The sequence below is a fragment of the Danio rerio genome, chromosome 6, assembly GCF_052040795.2.
Source record: "Danio rerio strain M-AB ecotype USA chromosome 6, GRCz13ab, whole genome shotgun sequence".
NCBI classification, from domain to species: Eukaryota; Metazoa; Chordata; class Actinopteri; order Cypriniformes; family Danionidae; genus Danio; species Danio rerio.
The window spans coordinates 9992768-10016937 of record NC_141026.1 but is presented as its reverse complement, the minus strand read 5'-3'; the positions used below and the strand labels follow the sequence as shown (position 1 = coordinate 10016937).

The window sequence follows — 24170 nt, the reverse complement described above, 5'->3', positions numbered from 1 at the left end:
CACATGCAGACTTTTTCTGTATCCAACCGTGGTTTAATTAAAATAACAAGTGTTACTTTGTCAGAACACAGCATATGATCGATTACAGTATGATTCTACAACAAACACACATCAGCTCATAATACAATTATAGGTACAAAGAGTTTTTAAGGGATAATTTACCCAAAAATGAACATTTAGTTTATCCTTCAGTGGTTATAAACCTTAATGAGCCTATTTCTTCTGTTAAACACAAAGGAAGATATTTTGAAAAAAAGCTGAAATGTTGTAACAACTGACTTCCATAGTATTTGTTTTTCCTACCATGGAGGTCAGTGATTACAAGTGTTCAGCTTTCTTCGAAATATATTGCCTTGTGTTCGACAGAAGAATTAATCATTTTTGGGTGAACTATATCCTAACAATTTACAGTGACGCGCAGGATGGGAACTGCTTTTAGCTCTCTGACAGAGGCAGAAAAAACACAAATTGCTGACGTGCAAGTTTTCTTGCTGTCCGTCTTTTCTCTGTGAATCCACCCAATACATTTTCCTTCACTTTGCAGAATTTATTTTGTGAAAATCGTCCAGTCGACCAGGAGTCATTTACACAGCTCAAAGTAAATTCTGTTGCTTTTTTGCTGGAGGAATGTGCACAGCTCAGTCGAGCAGGGCAGAAGCGTACAGGCTCACTTTTTGGTAGCCGTGGCTCTGGCTCGGTTCAGGCGTTCCACAAGAGCATGATCAGTGGTCGATGAACAGCGTGAGAGAACTGTGCTGATCTCAGTGTCATTACGCCTCTCGATAGCAGCCTCTGCAGCACCTTCCATGTCCCTGTGTGAGAGAGAAATATTTCTGTGGTATCTTAAACCGGGTATATGCAGGGATGCTAAAGGTAATTTCAAAACCTTTTAAAGACTTTTTAAAGACCTTCTCAGAATATTTTAAGACCTCATCACCACTTCAGGATCTAATCAGTATTAAACCTTTAACTTAATAAACAGTTGTAGTTAAATAAATCACTGGAGCACGACCATTCGACAGAACTCAGATAAGCTTGGAGGAAACGAAACTTGAAAAAAATTCAATTTTTGAATGTTTTGAAGTTTCAGCCACTCTTTAAACTCGTCTTTGTCCAACCGGGAGTACACAAACTTACATTGTCCCGTCTGTTTTGCTCTATAGATTCGCTACATCTGGAAAGCATCACATCACCTTCCTGCTTTTGTCACAAATTACGTGACATCTCTGTTGTTAATATTAGAAGGAATTTATAAATGTTTATGCTAGATTTATGCTTCTTTTTGGAGTCAAACACTTTGGACAACCCTTAAACAAAATTTAAGACCTCGTAAAAAATGGATTAAGATTTTTAAATACCTTTTAAGGGCCTTAATTTTCTCATAATTGATTTATCAACAATTAATACTTTTTTAAGACCCCACAGACACACTGTTAACATGATACTGCACCCAAAACTGAAATTTCTGTCATCATTTACTCATCCTTCACTTGTTCCAAACCTGTTAAGAGTTTCTTTCTTCTGTTGAACACAAAAGAAGATATTTTGGAGATATCTGGAAACCTGTTGCCATTTACATCCATAGAATTAGTTTTTTTACCATGGAGGTCAATGGTTACAAGTTTTTGGTTGTCTCCAAAATATCCTATTTAGTGTTCAACAGAATAAAGAAGCTCATAAGGGTTGAAAGCACTTCAGAGTAAATATATAACAAGTGAATTTTCATTTTTGGGTGAACTATCCCTTCATTTCATACATTATACATTCATATATACACTAAAGTTCATAAGTTTTGGGCTTTGTTAAATATACTTTATTAAACGACCCCATATTTGCTATTTTAAATTTGTTTTTGGAGGTTTTGTCGATATAACAGCTTACACATTTTTTTCTCCCAATGTTTGAAATAGTTAAAGGTCCCGTGTAATCAAAATAAAGTTTTTAAGATGGTAGCTTCAGTCTGTTAGTTTTAAAGATATCTATTAGCTAGTGTGCTCTAAAACAGTGAAAAAAATTCAGGTTTAGAAGATATAAAACTGATATAAACATGCTCCACTCAAGCGGCTCTGCAGCGAGCACCTTCTCCTTGACTGAGAAGCAGATGTCAACCGTTAGAATTTTCACACCATACGTGCCAAAGATAATGTCAGCAACTAACAGGCATTATAAATGTCGAGTTGCCATATTTTTAATGTGAAACATCACATACACCCTCTTGGGACTCTTGTAAAAGGGGGCATAAAAGGTCCCCTTTAAGACTAGAACTTCTGATGACTAATTTCAGGCACTCAAAAATCAGAATATATACATTTCTTAAAAAAATAAAAGAATATATTGACCCCGAACTTTGAAACATGAGTGTATATGGCTAAGTATTTAAAACCTGACAAATGTATTTTACTAAAATGTTGCTTGAAAAAAACAAGAGTAAATGGGTTATCTAAAACATTTTTAATGTATTGCACTCTATCACTACAACAGTAATATATATTTCTGTAATATACTGTATTAGCAGTTTTTGTAATAAACTCTTACCCCACTGCGAGGTGAGCTTTGACCTTCTGCTCGGGTGTGACTTTAGACACATATTTCCTGGCTTCATATTTGTTATGATGTTTAATACACACATCTACGAATGGCTGTAATACAAGAAAGACAAAGAAAGGTTAGTTCACGACAATCATTCTAAGAGTAATTCAAGACGGATTATCAGTTACCAGATATCCAATAGGAGACTTTTTGCTTTTGGCAAATTTCTCCAGCTCGTCCCAGTCCTCCTTCTCAGCAAGAGCCTTCAACTTTAGCCACCAGAACCTGACGATGAGAAAAATCTTCACTACTCCATTGCTATTACAGTTGAAGTCAAAATTATTTATCTTCCAGTAAATTTTTTTTTTTAAAATTATGTCCCAAATGATGTTTAACAGAGCAAGGAATTTCTCACAGTATTTCCTATAATATTTTTTCTTCTGGAGAAAGTCTTATTTGTTTTATTTTGGCTAGAATAAAAGCAGTTAAACAAAAAATTTTAGGTCAAATTTATTAGCCCCTTTAAGCAATATTTTTTTCGATAGTCTACAGAACAAACCATTGTTATACAGTGACTTGCCTAATTATCCTAATTGGCCTAATTAACATATTTAAGCCTTTAAATGTCACTTAACTGAATACTTAACTGTCTTGAAAAATAGATAGTAAAATATTATGTGCTGTCATCATTGCAAAGATAAAACAAATCAGTTATTAGAAATGAGTTATTAAAATATTATGTTTAGAATGTGTTAAGAAAAATTCTATTTTCCGTTAAATGGAAATTGGGAAAAAATATACAAGGGGGATAATAATTCGGGAGGGCCTATAATTCTGACAGCTGTATATCATCATGATATTAATAAAACATAACTCTTTATCTATAAAGATACGCTACACTTATATTATATTAAACACACTATCTGGGACCTTGTAATTGTAACCTTCGGGGTTGCATGCATAGAAAGATAGTTTGGCAGTAAAATTACATCTTATTTACACTACTTTTGATTACATTCATGATTAGCCAGAATACATCAATGACAGCAGATATTATTTTTAGAGGCCTCAGAGTTACCACTGAAGCTGAGAGAATGTGGTTAATGATTCTCAACACCGCCAGCGGGATATGAAAGTGTATATATGAATTTATTAGTATTAGTACTATCAGTAGAAGACGCACCTCTTATCAGGCACTCTGAAGTCTTTGTAGAGCTGTTCTGCGTGTTTGTGCAGTCCCACAGACAGCAGTGTGGTCATAGTGTCATGAAGAGAAAAGCCCACAAGAGGCTCGCCCTTCTCTTCCTCCAGCTTCCTCTGAAACCGCAGCAGACGCATCTCGTCTTCTGTGCTCTGAGGCAGGAGAAAACAATAAAGACTATTATTATGCTTGGTAAGACCCAGATTTAAAGTGGACCTGTTGTGCGAAAATCACTTTTATAAAGGGTTTAAATACACTTGTGTGGAAATAAACTGTGAATATAACTAGCTTCGAATAGTAAAAATGTAATCATTTTATTTTTTATAATCACACTTCTTAAAAACAGTTCTTTCTTTGTACATGTCATCAGAGGGGGAAAGCCCCGCCCATTAGTGACTATCTCTCCCTCATTAGCATAGGATGTTAGTTTTGATTTTAAATTTGCCACTATGCTGACACACAGGCATTTGTAGCTCCACCCTCTTTTGAAAAAAAGCACAAATCTAATATGAATTTAAAGTGACAGTCACTAAAACGGCACAATTGAGATCAAAGCCTAAAAGGGGCAGTTTCAAAGAGTTATAAAACTTTTTTTTTTTTGGTATTTTGAGCTGAAACTTCAATTTCACACTCTAGAAACATGAGAGACTTAATTTATATTTTGTAAAAAGGTGCATAATAGGTCCCCTTTAATGTTTTGGCTGCTCAGACACTGAACTCTCTCCCATGTTTATTATCAACGTTTAACAGAAAATTCTGTGTTTTTTTACCTTGGCAGAAAACTCATTCTTGGCCTTGTAGTACTCGTCCACGGCACTTTGTAAAAGAGCAATCCGTGCTTCCAGTCTCTGCAATTACACATAACCACACATTTATGTTTTTAAGTCACATGCATTCTTGCTAAAGGAACTAGAAAAAAAGCTTTTGCCTACCTGCTCTTTATAGCTGGCTTTTACATAGAAATTGCCCAGTTCCTCGTGATCGTCATCTTGATTGAAAAGATCTTTCAGCGTATCCTGCTCCTGATGTTTACAAAACTGAAAAACAAACAATCAAGATTTTAACTTTAATCCAAGCTTTATTTCAATAAAGCTTCAATTATTTATTGTTGAGGAAATATTATTTAATTATTATTACAATTATTTCAACCCAAACAATTTACGTGATTTTAATAGTGCTTGTAAAGTGAAGACTGAAATGTAATAAAATAAGACAAAGTTTGTCTTTTAGTTGCTTTAATTCTTGCTTACACACATGTGACCCCACCGGTCTTACGCCACCCAACCCTCTCCGAGCTGGTTTCGAACCGGCGACCTTCCGCATGGAAGTTGTTTCCTCTAACAAGGAGGCTAAAGACCATGGCCTCTAGCATCTGTCATTAAAGCACCTTTAGAGGTCAGAGGAGTGAGGTTTACCTGCACAGCACTCACTAGCTGGCCTCCGTTACACTCACCCCCCTAAACCTCACTCCCATCCGGGTCACGGCACCAATGTAACCCCACCGGTCTTACACCACCCAACCCTCTCCGAGCTGGTTTCGAACCGGCGACCTTCCGCATGGAAGTTGGTTCCTCTAACAAGGAGGCTAAAGACCATGGCCTCTAGCATCTGTCATCAGAGCACCTTTAGAGGTCAGAGGAGTGAGGTTTACCTGCACAGCACTCACTAGCTGGCCTCCGTTACACACAGACAGCCTTTGTGAGCAAAAAGATCTCAAGGATGGACTCACAGGCTTTTTTAAAGACAATATTACAATGTTAAAGATAAGAATTTAGATTCTCTACAGCTCCTTACGTCTTAAACAATGAGTAGATTAGATTACACATGGCTGTAATAGCCCAATGATTATAATGCATTTGATTTTTACTTTAGCAAAACCTTAATCAATCTATAATAGCAATATAATTGCCATTTATCACTAGATGATCATCAATATTATAAATTTCAATCACGTTTTAGTTAATAACAACAACAACAACAACAAAACAATCAATATATAGAACAAATGAAATGTAAACCCAAACCATGAATTTTACTTCACCAAACTTGACTGATTTCTTTGAGAATCTTGAGTCCATGCGGGTTCCAAAAGCTCTTCTGCAGTATTTGTGATGATTTAGAAGCAGTTCAACAGATGATTTATCAGAAAAAAAAAATTCTTCAGCCACTTTTTTCAATTGATCAACTAGAAGTCAAGTTATTATTTGTTTCTCTTAAAATTGGGATCGACAACAAGGCTTGTCAGGTAGTGTATATATATATACACACTATATGTATATATATATATATATACATACAGAATTTACCTTCAGTTTTTAAAATCACGAAAATCAATTACAGTTCTATAGCTAATGAAAATATCAAACGGTAATACTAACCGTCAGAAAGTATACTGTGTTTTACCTTATAACAACCGGTAATCATGACAACACTAGTGTGTACCTGTCTGTAAAGGCTCAGTGCCACAGGTTGGTTCCTCAACATCATGAAGAAGTCTCCTCTGTTTAGCTCATTCTTCAGGTACATCACCACGGTGTACACTAGCATGTAAAAAGCAAAAACAGTTTTGTATTCATTAGATAGTTTTACAGTTTTTTGTTTTATTTCATTAAATAAAACCAGCCTGACATTACAAACCCTACACTTAAATGGTAAAGCATGTATATAAATTGTTCCTCAAGTAGGTAGCACATGATATTTGGAATGGGTGTGTGTGAATGTGTGTACCGAGGTCTGTGTCGCCACTCTCAATGGCTTTGCTCAAAGCCAGAGGACTTTTCTTCATTTTCAGCAGCAGTGGGACCTGTTCACCAGAGCGAGGCTCAAACTCCAACAGCTAAAGAAGGAGAGGATAACGAAAGCTGACTGACAACCCATAATATTCTGCTTGTGTTTTTGAGAGCATACAGTCAGTTTATTTATGCATGCACCTTAATGGCGAGCTCCGTTCGTCCGCTCTCGTATGCTTTGGTGGCGATTTCAGAGTAGGAGATTCCAGCAGCATCGGCAAGCTTCACACTCACAGCTTTTGCAATGACTTCATCAGATTCCTCCTTCTGCTGGACCTACACAAAGAAAAAAGACGTTTATATATGATTAACTGATGGACTCAACTCTCACAGTTCATACATGTTCATTTACATTTAGACATTTACATCTTTACAAGGTTCAGCAAGAACAAATAATCCAATCGGCATCTGCAAATGTACTTAATGTTCTGTAAACAATAGCAGTGAAACCAGTGGTTTTATGCTCATAATAAATGGTAGAAAATAACTTTATCATGAATATTTTGACACTTAGGGTCATACAAAAGCAACAGAGTTCATCTGAAATTATGTAAAAAATGTTTGCTTTCACTTTTGATTAATTAAATGCATCCTTGATCATGACAACGTAGTTCTGTAGTATCTGTGAAAATAGCATTAATTTTTTTTCATTTGTACATTTTTATGCACACATTCCTGTAAAGCTAATATATGCAGCAGGAATTTACACACATGCATTTATAAAAATCCCCACTAAAAACTCAATATATACAGCGATTTAAATAATATACAGCAAATAAGAGATTCATTTCAAGCTTCAGTAAGAAGTTTTTGTATAACTTGTATTAACCTAATGTCATTTTTCAGAAACACAAACGACTCTATTTTAATGATCTAGGCTCAAAGTCTAAAGCGCATGGCGCAAAAGCATTAAAGACATGTCTGAATCCATTTTTGCCATGTTAAGGACAAAAAAATACAGTTTGAGCAATGGCGCATGATCTAACAGGGTTGTGCTTATTCTCTTAATGACTTCTGGGTGTGTTTTGAGCATAATTATTTACATGCAGACTTTGTGAGTAGAGAAAGTGAACACTTTACTAGCAAGGCCATCAGCAGCACAAGGATAAAAAATGAGCCTCCTCCATTTAGCCTCTTTACTTTACTTTTACTCTTTACTTTACTCCTTTACTTTTGTGGAGTAAGGTAACGGTGTTGAATACTCCACTGAAGACATCCATTAGCCTACATCTTTAATTTCGTTTACGTGCACAGATTTGTTTCAAAACTATTTCTAAATTCAGATTTAATTTCCAGCAAACGAAGTGTGGTCAAAAATCTGAGTTATATCCAACCACACGTCCTATTCTCATGCCCCATATGATGACGCATATGTCTCCAAAAGGTGGACAAATCTAAACTTGTTTTTATTAAAACATATATTAATACGCATATAGTAAATAATACTGCTAATAATAACAACATTATAAAATAAAAAAAATTGTCATGAATAAACTGAAAAAGCCCACCGAGATTAAGAAAGCATGGAGGTAGTGGTTTTATAGTCATGTTGAAAATGATAATTTTAATAATACGCCTCCTTTTGAGACCGGAATACCCATAAGTCCACAAAGTGGCGCAAATGGATTTGCTATTTAAACAATGTGGTGCAAAAAGTGAAAATAAGGGTTGCGCTGGTCTTAAACAGCAACAAATTGTGCCAAACATGTCTTGTGCCTTATTGTGCCAGGTGTATGATAGGGCCCAAAGTGTCATTCAATTGCTATGCTCACAATGCTCATATTTATACACCTGTGAGAGAGAAACCCCAACTCACTCAATGCTCTAACAGCATGTTTTTATGATGTTAAAGAATGGGTGCTTTTTAACTTTGTAAAGTTAAATGAAAACAAAATGAAATTAACTGTGTTTGGTCCAAAAAAGCAGCAAGTGATTCAGCTTTTAAATGCATTATCTTTGTCTGGTTTTGTCAAACCTAGTGAAAAACCTGGGTTTTGTAATTGATAGGCGACCTAAAATTGCACAAACAACTAAATGCTGTTTAGCTGTTTTTATGTGCTAAACCTTTATCTAACTCAGACTTTGAGAAAGCCATCTCTGCCATTGTATTCTCCAGGATGGACTATTGTAATTCTATATTCTATACAATTGATGTTCGTACAGTGATGTGTCTACAAAAAATTCTAAATAGGGCAGCAAAAATGATCAAATCTGCAAAAAAAATATATATATATTTGATTCGGTGACCTGGTATTAATTTCATTTAATAAGGTATATGCACATGGACTTATTTACAGCCCCAGGGCTTCCAGTTAATTGTCATCCTATACAAAATCGCTGTGTTTAAGATCTGATTTCTTAAAAAATCTTCACTGTCTGGCTGAGATACGATATAAAGTGGGTATTAGACCAAACAAGAAGCACTGCATTAAACAATATTTTTAGCAGCATGTCTCTAAAATATGAAAAAATTATTTGTACCCCAGTGTTTTCAATGGAATTTCTGCGCTAGCCTGCAGCTAATAATGGCGCCTGCATTTAAACAGTCTTTCGTTTTATTGTACACTTTATTTGAATTACATTACAACATTTATGCTGTAAAAGAAACCTTATGAAATTCATCATTGGCTGAAAAACATGCTATACTAGTTGTGCATATAGCCCATTGTCTGCCAGTAAGATTACCAATCATTTTTAAGACTCTTGTATTTGTTTTTAAAGCCATGCACAATTTAGCTCTTGTCTATCTAATTAACATGCTGCCAATTTACAGCCTGCCTAAATCTATGAGGTTTGAAAACCAACTACTTTTTTGCACTACCAGAACAAATTTAAACATAAAGGTGACAGAACTTTTTCCCCATGTAGGGCATAAATTGTGGAACAATCTTCCTCTTTACATTCCTCTCTGCTAAATCTCTAATGATTTTTAAAGTGAAGCTACAACATTTTCTTAATGCAAATGGAGAGTTGTGTAATCTTGATGTGTTGTGTAGTGTGTGCATTGGCTTCTCCTTTTCTAGTTTGTTAGTCATGTGACAGTAAACCACATTGGGCACTGTGAATTGTATTAAATGGTGCTATATAATTAAATAAAGAAAACAAAAGAAAGTTTTTGCATAACTTGCAAACATTGTTTGTCGTGTCATATAATGATGTTCCATCATAAACATGCTTACATTTATATTCTATTTATAAACATTAATAGCCACTATTATAATATTATCAGAAACAAAAGACATTTTTTGACATATTATTGCAGCCTAAACTTTTCCTTTTTTTGAAATGTGAATTTTAGTACGACGATAAACTGTATTTGACATAAAAGACAACACAGTTACAATTAAAATAATTAGCATAAAATTCAAAATTACAAAAAATACATTGGAAAAAACATGGCCATTACTAAAAACAACAACAAACAAACGAGAAAAGTTTCAAGTCTGACCTTGACACACACAAACACACATTCACATACCTTGAAGCAGGCCCAGTGTTTGAGCACACGACTAACTCCCTGATATTCCGGAGTCTTCAGATATCTGCAAACCTCAATAGCCAGTGGATAGAGTTTACGATAAACCAATCTAATAAAACAGAGGTAAAAGTCATACATTCATTTGAATAATCGATAATATTCCAATAAAGTGACATCCTTGCCTCCTCAAACAGCCTATTCACCTGTCGATGAGCACCTGTACGGTCATCTGCTTGAACTGAGTGTGGGTCAGAGGAATGCCTATGGTATAATCTCGAACAGCATTCAACACTCGCAGGTCTCGGCACATACTGACGAACTGCTCCGGAGGAAAATTACTCAAGAAACACTTCCCAAACGAAGCCGCCTGCAGAGAGAGCAAGACACAAGGAGATAAGTTAAATTCATTCCTTACTGTAAATGAAATGTGTCTTCTCTTTTTATGAGGTTTGTCTTCTTTCTGTGAAGAGATGATGCCAACCATCGAGGACTTTGAGGACAACACACTTAAAACACAAATACACTTCTTAGAACATGTACACACAGACATCACCTGCAGTATATACTCTTTAACTGCAGGTTAACTGTGTTTATACACAGTATAATAACTTTAACTGTTAAAAGCTATTAGTTACTAGTTAATTAGTTACAGTTATTAGTAACTAATAAAGTTATGGTAACTAATACCCTTAACTTTACTGATTTTGATTGTAATGCAGTAATGTGCATCTTTTGTAAAGCTTCTTTGAAACAATAATTATAGTGAAAAGCTATATACAAATAAACTAAAATTGAATTGAATTACTAATAGATGTGTGTCTCACCCTCAAGAGTGTTTTCTGTGTCTCGGGTTCATGTTCATGCCCGGCGGCTTCCACACACTGTTGTACCGCTTCGCTCAGCAGACTCTGCTCTTTAATCTCTCTCAGATACTCGTCTGCCTTCTGACTCTCTTTCTGCAAATACATTCATGCTCACAAGCATTAGACGTGATGACATCACTAATATAATTAGCATTTACAATTAGGGCTGCACGATATTGGAAAAATCTGACATTGCGATATTTAGTTTTGCTGCGATATGCAGTAGATTATGATATGAATATAATTTCACCAGATGATCTGAATTGTTTGATTTGAAAGATTTCATTAATTTAGATTGACTAGGGTGATCAAGCCTTTTTCTGGCTTGATAAAATCATAAAATCTGCTTATATAAAAACAATAATAAAGAGCAAAAATAAAAGTTAAATAAATAGTGCTTTGTGGTTTTCTTGGGAGTCTAACAGTATTGAAATACAGATTTTGAACAATCGAACGTAAGATAACAAGGTTATTTTAGTATAAATAATTTTATACAATAATATTTCATAATATCTTTATCCTTTAATCGGTAACACTTTACAATAAGGTTCAGTAGTTAATGCATTTACTAACATGAACTAATCATGAACAACACCTGTACAGCATTTATTAATCATAATTGAACATTTACTAATGCATTATTAACATCCAAGTCCATGCTTGTTAACATTAGTTAATGCACTATGAGTTAACATGAACTAACAATGAACTACTGTATTTTCATTAACTAACGTTAACTAACATGAATAAATACCGTAGTAAATGTATTGTTCATTGTTTGTTCATGTTAGTAAAAGCATTAATTACCGTTAACTAATGAACCTTATTGTAAAGTGTGACCCTTTAATCTTTAATAAATAATCAAATCCTGCAATGTGACTATCCACACATTGTGATGCAATCGCTCAAACTACATACTGTTCGGCCCTGTTTAAAATAACAGATTTTTTCATCATATTCAATTATTATTAAAACATAATAGTGCTGGGCCTTATAAATCGAGATAAATTGCATGCAAAATAAAATTTTTTTTTTGGACATAAGGTATGTGTGTATATATTTATTTTGAATATGTAATACAGAAGCATACATAAAACAAAACAGATATTTGGCGTATATATTTAAATTTATATACAGTTGAAATCAGAATTACTAGCCCTCTGTTGATTTTTTTTCTTTTTTAAATATTTCCCAAATGATGTTTAACAGAGCAAAAAAAACTTCACAGCATTTCTGATAATATTTTTTCTTCTGAAGAAAGTCTTATTTGTTTTATTTCAGCTAGAATAAAAGCAGTTTTAATTTTTTTAAAACACCATTTTAGGGACAAAATTATTAGCCCCTTTAAGCTATTTTTCCCCCGATAGTATACAGAACAACCCATCGTTAAACAATAACTTGCCTAATTACCCCAACCTGCCTAGTAAACCTAATTAACATAGTTCAGCCTTTAAATGTCACTTTAAGCTGTATAGAAGTGTCTTAAAATATCTAGTAAAATATTATTTACTGTCATTATGGCAAAGATAAAATAAATCAGTTATTAGAAATGAGTTATTAAAACTATTATGTTTAGAAATGTGTTAATAAAATCTGCTCTCCGTTAAACAGAAATTGGGTATAAAAATAAACAAGGGGGTTAATAATTCAAGGGGGCTAATAATTCTGACTTCAACTGTATATAATTTGTATCATACATATTTAATAGCTAAATTAATATAAATAAACATTTTCTCAAATGTATGCATGCATGTGTGTTTTATATATATAATATACACAGTAATAAACACACACACATATTTATATTATGCCAATGGAAAGGTTTATTTTGTATGAGATTAGTATTTGCCCAGATTATTAATAAATATTAACAATAAAACAATTTAACATTTTAGCATTATTTTTCTCAACACCGACCAGCAATATACATGTTTGACATTTACTATTTTGCTGAACAATACAACACTGTATACAAAAAGCATATTGTTTAATATATAACGTTGTTCAATTTAAAATTGTAAATAATGTTCAATTTCTTGCACAACAGACTGTTTAAGACCTTGATGCACCATCAAGAATCTTCAGGTATTAGCTATTTATGAATCACCAACGCAAATGAACAATTTGGGGTTACCTGTCCCTTTCAGAAAACTTTAAAGATATAGTTCCCACCAAAAAATTAAAATTTACTCTAACTCAAATGGTTCTAAACTGAATTTTTTCCCCCAAGAATGTTGGGGGAAAAACAGCCATTGATATTGATAATAGAAACAAAACATAATATACAATGGCTGTTTTTTCCCACAACATTCTTCCTTCGTATTTAACAAAAGCCTGGAGAACAAGTGAATAATGATTAAATGATGGCAGGATTTAATTTTTGGGGGGAAATATTTCAATAAGTAAAAACTAAAGACACTTTGCACATTTTTATAAAAGTGTGCAACTTTTAAAATACTCATAATTATCAAATTATAGTTATCATTATTATAGTTGTATGCTTTTTGGATACTGTGCTAAGGTTAAAGAAATGTTTGTCCTGAATAGTAAATGTGTCTCACCTCATATTCTTTATGTGCCTCCAGCAGTAAAGCTCCAGGAGCCATTGAGGCAATTTTAAATATCTCCTCACAAGCACCTGCAGAAAATCATAACACTTGTGCATTTGTAAAACATGGAGACCAAAACCATTCGATTCATTCGTACATTTGGGGTCAAAAGCTTTAGAATACATACTTTAACTCAGGCAGCATGTATTAAACTATTCCCAGTCCCAGTGAAACATTCAAATGTTAATATTCACTATAATTGTAATAAGCGCTGATAATAATAAGAAATTCAGTAGTAAATTAGCATGCTAGATGCTTTCTGAAGAGATCATGTGATTAAACACTGCAATTACAGAAATTAAAGGGAAAGTTCACGCAAACATGAAAATTTTGTCATCATTTACTCACCCTTTACTTGTTCACCTTTATGAGTTTCTTTCTTCTGTTAAACACAAAAAAGATATTTTGAACCAAGCGAACCAAGGCCTGTAACCATTGACTTCCATAGTATTTGATTGTCCTACAATGGAAGTTAAAGGTGACCACTTTCCAGCTTTCTTTTAAATATGTTCAGTTGCGTTCAACAGAGAAAAAGAAACTCGTAAATGTATGCAACAACTAGAGGGAAGACAATTTACATTTTTGGGTGAACTATCCCTTTAAGTAAGTCTTTTAAAAACACTCTTATAGACCCAACACTTTTAAATAGCAGTGGACATTTTTCCCAATGCATTTTCTAACCTGGGACCTCTTGCAAAAGCTCATGGTGTGTTCCACTGATGATCCGAACCCCATCTAGCTCCGGCACCAGGATTGAATCATCATCCAGTTGATACTGAATTGTTTCTTTACACTCTCCGACCACCAGGAGAAGCCCGTCCCACATGACCACTGCCGAAGGCTCCTGACTCTTGGGCCTGCGACACCTGCAAGAAAAAGTAAAGTAATGAAATACAAATCGTGAGTGAAAAATATGCATAAAAAGGGTAAAATGGTTTCCTACCATGCCATCTGTCTGGGGGGTGTTTTGATTTTGGTTTCGACCTCACTGAGTTTCTCCTACATCAAGAAAACATTAACAGACGCAGAATTATCAACGAAGTAATGAAGGTTTAAAGGGATAGTCCACTCAAGATGAACATTCTGTTATGATTTACTCACCTTTAACTTGTTTAAATGTTTCTTTCTTCTGTTGAACACAAAAGAAGATATTTTGAAGAAATCTGTAACCATCGACGTTTGTAGTATTCGTTTTTTCCCTACTATGGAAGTCAATGGCTACAGGTCTTCAGCTTTCTTCAAAATGTCTTCCTTTGTGTTCAACTCTAGAAATGATTGGAATTATTTTAGGATGAGTAAACAGTGAGACAACTGATCAGTTACCCCTTGTGTGCTGTTAGGGATGTTTTCCTTCACTTTATGTTGATTTTGAGTCATTATTTGGCCACAGCTTTCTCTGTGTTTCAGCAAATGGAATGATTTTTGCTGTCAAAATCTCATTTTGACACATATTTTAGGAAAATGCTTTGAAAATGTTCAAAAACTTAACAATACAGTCTTGACAAATTGACTACCGTTTGTTATGTTCGGGCTGTTTTTGTCCCAATAACTTCCATTACAATGACATTTTTTTTTTTTCAATTGCAATACCATGACACCATATCATCATGCATTCTCAATTGTTGCTGGTTTTCCTTGTTTGGAAGAGGTAAAATGTTTGATTTTTACTGTTGATCATCAGTTGCAGTGCAAAAAAAGCTCCATAGAAGGCAAAAAGTTTTTGCCTTCTCTATGGAGTATACAGTGTGTGTGTGTGTGTGTGTGTGAGAGAGAGAGAGACATTCGCACACTTATCTTGATATTTCTGAGAAAATCTAAATAAGATCTTCAGCTTTCAGAACATAGTAAACATGGTGAGTATATTCATGCGCACACTATAATGTGCTGTTTTACTTTATAGAGCTCCAGAAGCTTTTTTGCACAGGTTTATCTAAAGGGTTATGCTGCCAACTGATGATCAAATGAAGCATTTTACCTCTTCCCAACAGGGAAAACCACCAACAGTCAAGAATGCAATTCAGAGCTTTGCAATCAAAAAATGTCATTATAATGAAAGTCAATGGGCAAAAACAGCCTCAAACATAACAAAGGTATACTCAATTTGAACAGATCACAAGAGTTAAGTGAAAGACAGATAGTCACTTAGAACACTGATAAAACAGCTTCACACAATACAATGACGTGATATCGCTGGCTTTCTCTTACCTTTAGATTGGATGTGCCCATCCACACATGGCCAGAGTCGGTGAGGAGTGCAAGATATTTATAACTGAACGAGACACACATGTGAAGTATACTGGACGCTTGTGGAGAGAGGCCTGGAGGAGTCTGACACACATATACAAACATTATTTATTTTAGCAGATGCTTTCTTATTGAGATTACACTTAGTTTGATGAACCACAGCCTGTTTTTAAATGTCTGGCTGATCATTACAGAGCTGTAATCTTAAAAACTAACCAGTTACAGAATAAATCACTTTGATTTGGGACAAAAACACACTGAATTATGTTGTTATGAGGTGATAAACTATTAATATCATAAAGAAAACAATGAAACTTGAAAGAGTAGCACAATGCAAAGCTATTGATTTATAGGTATTTGTTACATACTACCATTCAGAAGTCTAAGATTGTTCATATTTATGGGGGTGTATAACATACACTATAATTCAAAAGTCTAAGATTGTTAATACTTAAGGGGGTGTACAACATACACTACGATTCAAAACATCTAAGATTGTTAATATTTATGGGGGTTTACAACATACACTACAATTCAAAATGTCTAAGATTGTTAATATTTATGGGGGTGTACAACATACACTACAATTCAAAACGTCTAAGATTGTTATTATTTATGGGGGTGTACAACATTAACTACAATTCAGAAGACTAAGATTGCTGATATTTTGAATGTTTTATTTGGAATACAATTTCTTCTGCTTACCAGTACTGCATAACATCAATAAAGTTAATATAAAAGTTTAAAATTGCCACAATAAAAGATAAATGTTTCTATAAAAACGTATAAAATAAACATTAATTTTTATATTAAATAAAATATAAATTTTTATGATGGAAAATTTAAATTATTGGCAATTTGGCATCATTACTTCAGTCTTAAATGCCACACGATCCTTCTAATTAGAAATCGTTCTAATTTCAATAGCATCTGGATGCAGCCTTGATGATGCAAACTGAGAGCACATATCTCAGTGATACAATGCCAGATACAACGCACTCAATGGAGCTAGTGACGTCACTGTGAGGGGTTGGGATAGGTGAGTGCATTAAAAAGCATTGGATGTAGCTCAAATTGCACTGTACCAGGTCTGCATCCAGGTCCCTCTCTCTAATTTTCTGATTTGCAAATCAATGCCAAAAAATAGTTTTGCTTCATATTATGTGTAACTCTTCCTGGACCACTACTGGTCTTATGTTGCATGGGTATATGTTTATATATATGTATATTTTTTAACAATCTCCAAAAAATATGTTGCATGGGTATATGTTTATATATATGTATATTTTTTAACAATCTCCAAAAAATATGTTGTATGGGTCAAAATTATTGATTTTTGTAATGCCAAAATCTTAATTTTAAGTAAAAATCATGCTCCATGTTGATATTTTGTAAATTTCCTGTAAATATATCAAATAAATTTTAACCAATACATTTTAATTAGTAATTAATAAATATAATATAAAATAGAATAGAAATACAATAAATAGTAATTTAATTAGCATTGCTAAGCACTTAAAACTTAATAAAAAAAAAACTTTAAAAAAAATAAAACTTTAAAGGCGATTTTCTTAGCAAAAGCTCAGCTTTTAACCCCTTATGACTATTTTTGTGGTCACATACTGTAGAAACTGTGATATGTTTATTCACCATTCTTTGATGAATAGAGTATTTAAACAAATATATATGTTAATATAACACATTTACAGTAATTTTTCTACCAATATATAAACAAACAAGCAGACTTGCTTACCTTAAACCTTAGAAAGGTAGTATAAAATATCATAAAAACAAACCATAAATAACACTATCCATTCCAAAATACAGCATATTGGACCACCTATTCAATACTTTTGGACTTTGGTTCATTAATCTGGAAGTTTTTCCTGTTCCAGTGAGGCAGCATTTGATTGAATTATTAAATCTAATTGTCTGTGTAAGATGTTTACCACAGGAGTGCAGGCTGTATTGTCCAAGATGAACAGATGAGCACCACTGGCCACCAGGACTTTACTTTGTCGGTCCTGAGTCAGCACTGCCCAACATGATGGCGCTGCCTGGATACCTGAAATGAAATATTAGTCAATTTATAGAAATTTCCTTTCAGAGTTACAAACTTCAACTAGGGCTGCACAATGTAGGAAAAAATTTCACATTGCGAAGTTTCTTTATTCTGCAATATCTATAGCAGGGGTGACCAACCTTGTTCCTGGAGAGTCACCTTCCTGTAGATTTCAGTTGCAACCCATATCAAACACACCTACCTGTAATTATCACGTGGTGTTCAGGTCCTAATTAATTGGTTCAGGTGTGTTTGATATGGGTAGCAACTGAAATCTGCAGGAAGGTTGGCCACCCCTGATTTATTGCGATATGAATACAACTTGACCAAATGACTTAATATCTCTATTTGGAAATAATTTATAGTGTTAGATTAATTAGGATGATCTGCCATGGATGTGCTTCTCTATAAAATATAAAAAGCAACCTGTAAATACAATAATGAAAAAGATACAATTGAAATAAACTGTTTTTTTGTTTTCCAAGGCGCTGAGTATTTAATAGAGTAATTGAATAATAAAAACAAACATCATTCAAAAAAGTAATCATTATTAAAGTTACAAATGGTACAATTTGATTACTGCATGAATGCTTTTAAAATCACTACATAATTACAGGCCTCCAAAAAAAAAAAAAGTCATATAAAGTCAGAATTATTAGCCTATAATATTAGCTTTACATTTCTACAATGGAAGTATTTTTGTTATTTTGAACTTAAGAAAAGGAGATTGTTGTCAAGTGTATATCATGTGTATAGGTAAAAATGTCATCAATACATAACATCAAATGATCTTTTTATCATCTTACTGCTCTGTATTATTCATTCATTCATTTTCTTGTCGGCTTAGTCCCTTTATTAATCAGGGGTCGCCACAGCGGAATGAACCGCCAACTTATCCAGCAGGTTTTTACGCAATGGATGCCCTTCCAGCTGCAACCCATTTCTGGGAAACATCCAAACACACTCTCATACACTACGGACAATTTAGCCACGTCAGCCATCCCTACCGATTCAGATCATCAGCACATTAGCAGAGATTGAAAGACCTGTAAAGAGTGTGATAGACAAAGGAGACATCCAAAACATGGTTGGGAAACACTGATGTAATAAATTACGTTCCCTAAAAAGTAACCAAGTAATCCAATTAGTGTTAATAATTAATGAATTACTTTCAAAAGTAACTTTCCCCAACACTGTCAATACATGTACGTCATCTACAGTGAATCAATCAAAATTCTATTTAAGAGTGTATCCTCATAGCAGCCAAAAGAAGTCATACTTTACCTGGAACCTCAGGTAGCCTCCTCAGTTTGATGTCATCAATGTTTGTAGCCAAAGTGAACCGCAAGGCACCTGTCAATATGGCAACCCCTGTGCCATAGGGTGAATGAAAAATCTTGGTCTCCAGCACCTGACTCTGAGAAACTTCCTGAAAGAATGAATAATGAATGAACATTGATTAAAAGAAATACTTTAAAGGTCCCGTGGAGTGCTTTGAAATGTGCATTTTTATTCAACGTAATCTCAACCAAAATACGAAGAGAGAGTGGGGCATGGTTTAGCTCCTCCCCTTTTTATAAAACAGCCAGCAGCGTTTTGCTTTATCACCGCTCTGCCAGTGAGAGTGGTTGAGCTTAAGCGCATCAAATATGAATTGTCTTGAAGGGGGCGGGGCATGACAGATACTAGAGAGCATTTGATTGGTCACAATTTGATGAAGTATAAGGTGACATGAAAAAAACGATAATCCATTTAGGCGGATGTGACAAACTGCAAGCTTTACAGTTATATCACTTACATATCTACAAAACAGAAATTGTCACTGTTTTGGAGCACACTAGCTTATAGATATCCTAAAAATGAAAAATACTGATCTATAGACTTTATGCTAATGTCATGGCACCTTTAAAAGTATAAAATTACAGATGCATTCTTTTTACTTGTAAATGCATTCTTACATTGCCCATGCTGAAGTGCCTCTTGAAGCCGCCCAAGAGATCATAGACGAGCACAGTGCCGTCCTCCTGAACACACAGTAGGTCATCAGACACCGTCCATCCCAACTGCTTCACCACACCACTCTTCCACTAAGACAAACAACAGAGAAAACACTATAATACATATCTAGTGCATCTAGTCAAAGCTAAGACTGCAAGATTTGGGAAAAACTGCACTTGTTTTGCCTATTTATTTATCTATTTATTAAGGAGATCTGCTAGGAAGTGGTGTTTTCTTACTGGAAAGCTGGCCAGAGGGAGTCCTGAAGAAGAGTAGATCTCTAACTGTGGTCTGGCACTGGGAGAACGTCGGTTGTGCCATTTTAGGAGAGCTGATAAAGACAGAAGTGTCAGTCTCTTTGAACTACACAATGCAATCTCTATGTACTGAAATTTAATGTTACCGAATAATATTCTGCTGGGTTGATCTCATCCAAAACTCACCAATGGGACCCCCGTATGGAGCTGCAGCAAACAGACAATCTTTCAGACCGTCTTTGAGATTCCAGGCCATCTCATACAATTCAATCTTTCTGTTTCAAGAAGAAAAAAAATATAGATGATGACTGATTTGCTGGACAATGTTAATCAAGATCTATACATCACCACTTATGCTTTCTATTAAGACTCATTAAGTTGATCCAACAATTCAGTTTTTAAGAGCAAGGCAAATTTTCAAGTTTTAAGAGACAGTTCACCCAAAACTGAAAATTCTGCCATCATTTACCCACTCTTCACAAACCTGTTTAAATTTCTTTCTTCTGTTTAACACAAAATATAATTTTCTGAAAAATGTTGATAACCTGTAACCATTCACTTCCATGTTATTCATGTTACCTACAATGAAAGTCAATGGTTACAGATTTTTTTACATTTTTCGAAACAACTTCTTTTGTGTTCAACAGAAAAAATAAAGGTTTGGAACCACTTGAGGGCTAGTAAACAGTGAGCAAATTACATTATTTCGATGTCATTGAAAATGGACAGCTACTGAATTTAGCATTTTAGTGGAAAGGAAGTTAAATAAAATTACCAAAACAAAACAAAAGATTGTTCAAAAACACTAAAACTAGATATATTATTAGGTATTTACGAACTTAATTATCCACACTCTTACTTATAAATAAATAAATAAATAAATAAATAAATAAATAAATAAATAAAAATGTTTGGGGAAACTAATTGTACCTTAACATTCACAGAACGGAAAATCTCGATCATACAATTTTCCACTATCCACAAAACATAAATAACAAGTTAAAATTGTCATTAAAATCTTTCATGTAAAAATTTGCAGTAATAAACTATGACATATAGAAATTTCATTCATTTCATTTTCCTTTGGCTTAGTTCCTTATTTGATTAAGTGTCGCCACAGCAGAATGAACAACCAATTTATCCTGCATATGTTTTACACAGCAGATGCAATTTAGTTTCAATTCACTTATAGTGCATGTCTTTGGACTGTGGGGGAAGCCAGAGCACCCAAAGGAAACCCACGCCAACACAAGGAGAATATGCAAACTCCACACAGAAATGCCAACTGACCCAGCCGGGACTCGAACCAGCGACCTTCTTCTTGCTGTGAGGCAACAGTGCTAAGTAACCACTGAGCCACCCATATGGAAATTATTTAGTAAATCATTATCATATTATATCAGTATCAGTTATCATATCAGTAAACAGATAAGAGCAATGTGTTTGGCTTTTGCATTTACAGTAGTAGATCACATATCACTTAAGATTTCCGTCAACATTTTATTAAACTGCTATTGAATACTCACAGAAGTGTCCAGAATTAAATGTATATTTAGACACATGTATTATAGAGTATGGGTTGCAGAAGTCAAATACGTCTAATAAGTCAAATTAACTAAGATTAACTAAATGAAAACCATCATTTTGCCTGCACTAAAAAACGGTTTTGATAACAAAATGGTTTATAAATAGACAATAAAATAGTTTCACCATGTCTAAATCACTCTGACTGCAGTTTAAATAAAACAAACATTGAGGTCAATTTGGTTGGAGGAGCTAGACTAGTGTATTCGACATTAAACTCCATTGTTTTCATTATAATGGGTTCATTAAATTTTTTTTTTTAAATAAATAATGCATTAATAATATGATTAAAGAAATGTTTTTATTTATTTTGCAATGAATGAGAAAATTATTCATGGCAACTTTGTAATATAATTTGATATATTTAACTTCGGCCGACGGCCCTTAATCAAGTTTGGCTTTTGGCGATTCATAAGTTTGTGCAACCATGCTATGTTGTTTATTATGGTACTTTATTGAGATAAAGTTGGTTTCATATCGCACATTTTCCTTACTATTTACAAATTCTAAACAGGGAAGTTATATTAGCAAACAAAGTCTATCAAAGTACAACATTGTTCATTGTCAATTAAATAGTGCTTATGTTGTTTTGAAGTCATAATTAAATGGGTTTTCAGACCAAATATTCAAATCAGCATAGTAAACACTATAGGAACTGTTAAAATAAGTGAAAGTGCGGATATTAAATTAACTTTACCTCAATTGGTACTGTATTAGGTGTGAAATTAAACGTAACATTAGCACTATTTATTCGGATGTGGGTGACGCGGTGGTGCAGTAGGTAGTGCTGTCGCCTCTTTGCAAGAAGGTTGCTGGTTCGAGCCTCGGCTGGGTCAATTGGCATTTCTGTGTAGAGTTTGCATGTTCTCGTGTTGGCGTGGGTTTTCTCCGGGTGCTCCGGTTTCCCCCACAAGTCCAAAGACATGCGGCACAGGTGAATTATGTAAGCTAAATTGTCCATAGTGTATATATGTGTGTGTGTGTGTGTGTGTGTGTGTGTGTGTGTGTGTGTGTGTGTGTGTGAATAAGTGTGAATGGAGGTTTCCCAGTGATGGGTTGCGGCTGGAAGGACATCCGTTGCATAAAAACGTGCTGGATAAGTTGGCGGTTCATTCTGCTGTGGCGTCCGCGGATTAATAAAGGGACTAAGCCGAAAATAAAATAAATGAATGAATAATTGGCTGTGAAAAATGTTGTACTTTGATAATCATTGGATTCTAATAAGATATTCGTACTTAGAATTTGCAAATAATACTTTTCTGAGATGATAATATTAAGTAGAAAGTCTGAATGTGTAGACATAAAACCACCTTTACCTCAATAAAACAAGCTAAAGTATTTGTTGACAGCTTACAGAAGCTAACGTAGCAGTACGAAAATGGTTCAAGTAACGTTAACAGATTAAAAATAATTTAGCGACATTTCCAGAAAACCGAAGTTAAGACAGTTAGTGTTAAAGCAAGAGAAACAGTTTGTTGTGCTGCTTCAATGACAGTCCCTCATGACACCTGTCACATGACTGACTCCTATTCAAAACACACATGCAGTTTAAACGCTGTCCTTTCTCTCTGAATAAATGTCCGCGCAAACGCAGACTGCAGCTTTCATGCACTCGTTTTGTGCATAATTTAATAGACAGAAACAGAATGAGAAAGCATTTATCTAATTTACCTGTAAAAAGCCTCGCCCAGTGGGTTCCAGTTCGCTGTAACAAACGCCATGACCTCCTATGCTGCTGAATCTGCCAAATATGTGAAACCTTATTATGAATGTTCCAGTTAGCGCTGCATTATGAGTATATTTTTATTCTGTTTATCATTCTCTCTCGCCCATCTCTTCCTCTGTCATCTTCTTCTCTCTCAGTGGTGAGGTTAAACAGAGAACAGAGCCAGAGTTTGCCGCCTTCTAGTGTTTTGGCAGTGCCAATACACATACAGAATAACGCATTCGTTTTTTTATCTACTAACCCGTCCCTTACCCTCGAGGAATATACTTACACTGCACACATGGGTGAAGTGATATAGGGGCCCTAAACAATTCCAGCTATGGGGGCTCTAGCATTAAAACTCAAAACACCCTCATTCACTATATAGACTTTTTCCCCCTCTGTAGATTCTTTTGTATTTTTTTCATGAATAAACTGCATGTTAAAACTATATTTTAAGTGGAACCTTTATCTTCTTGATGTAAAATTAAATACATTGAATTCACAAATTAAAAAACAAGTTCACAAACTAACTATGCATAGTTAACCAGCCATATTCGTGATTAGATTTTAATAATAGCCTACTTGCATGTACAGAATGAACGTTCCACTGTTCATGGGGGCCCTGGCTTTGAAAAGAAACAATAAAAATTAAAATCTTAATGGTTGTAGACAGATTTTACAACAAATGATAGAAAATGGATAAAAGACCTATATGATTAATATACTGGGCAGGGACCCCTAATTCACTTGGGCTGCACCTCACTTATTAGTTAAGTCCATCTCTGCTTACACAATAATAAAAAGTATGTAATAACCATTTGAAATGACCCATTTCGGACCCATGTGTG

At 34.4% G+C, this 24170-nt stretch overlaps 1 protein-coding gene across 3 annotated transcripts; it reads right to left on the bottom strand.

Moving 5' to 3' along the window:
• Positions 1-11: 11 nt before the first annotated feature.
• Positions 12-23463, bottom strand: vps16 (VPS16 core subunit of CORVET and HOPS complexes). Of its 3 annotated transcripts, NM_001098189.1 has the most exon segments (22): positions 17-812; positions 2536-2639; positions 2718-2814; positions 3713-3882; positions 4501-4578; positions 4663-4767; positions 6173-6270; positions 6458-6566; positions 6661-6795; positions 9998-10106; positions 10201-10364; positions 10822-10953; positions 13422-13498; positions 14151-14335; positions 14413-14468; positions 15675-15797; positions 17663-17778; positions 19060-19204; positions 19734-19862; positions 20013-20104; positions 20217-20305; positions 23286-23463. In NM_001098189.1, coding segments are annotated over 22 exon segments (2508 nt in total). In that variant the 5' UTR covers positions 23336-23463; the 3' UTR covers positions 17-667.
• Between the last annotated feature and the right edge of the window lie 707 nt (positions 23464-24170).

Bases quoted from the DNA above. Each gene is read 5' to 3' on its own strand.
- vps16 (XM_087256213.1), bottom strand. From the start codon at position 15,755: ATGTGTGTCTCGTTCAGTTATAAATATCTTGCACTCCTCACCGACTCT. The intron at 14,469-15,674 runs GTAAGAGAAAGC...TTCTTGATGTAG, and splicing joins TGGGCACATCCAATCTAAAG to GAGAAACTCAGTGAGGTCGA. The intron at 13,499-14,150 runs GTTAGAAAATGC...GATTTTCTGCAG, and splicing joins GCTTTTGCAAGAGGTCCCAG to GTGCTTGTGAGGAGATATTT.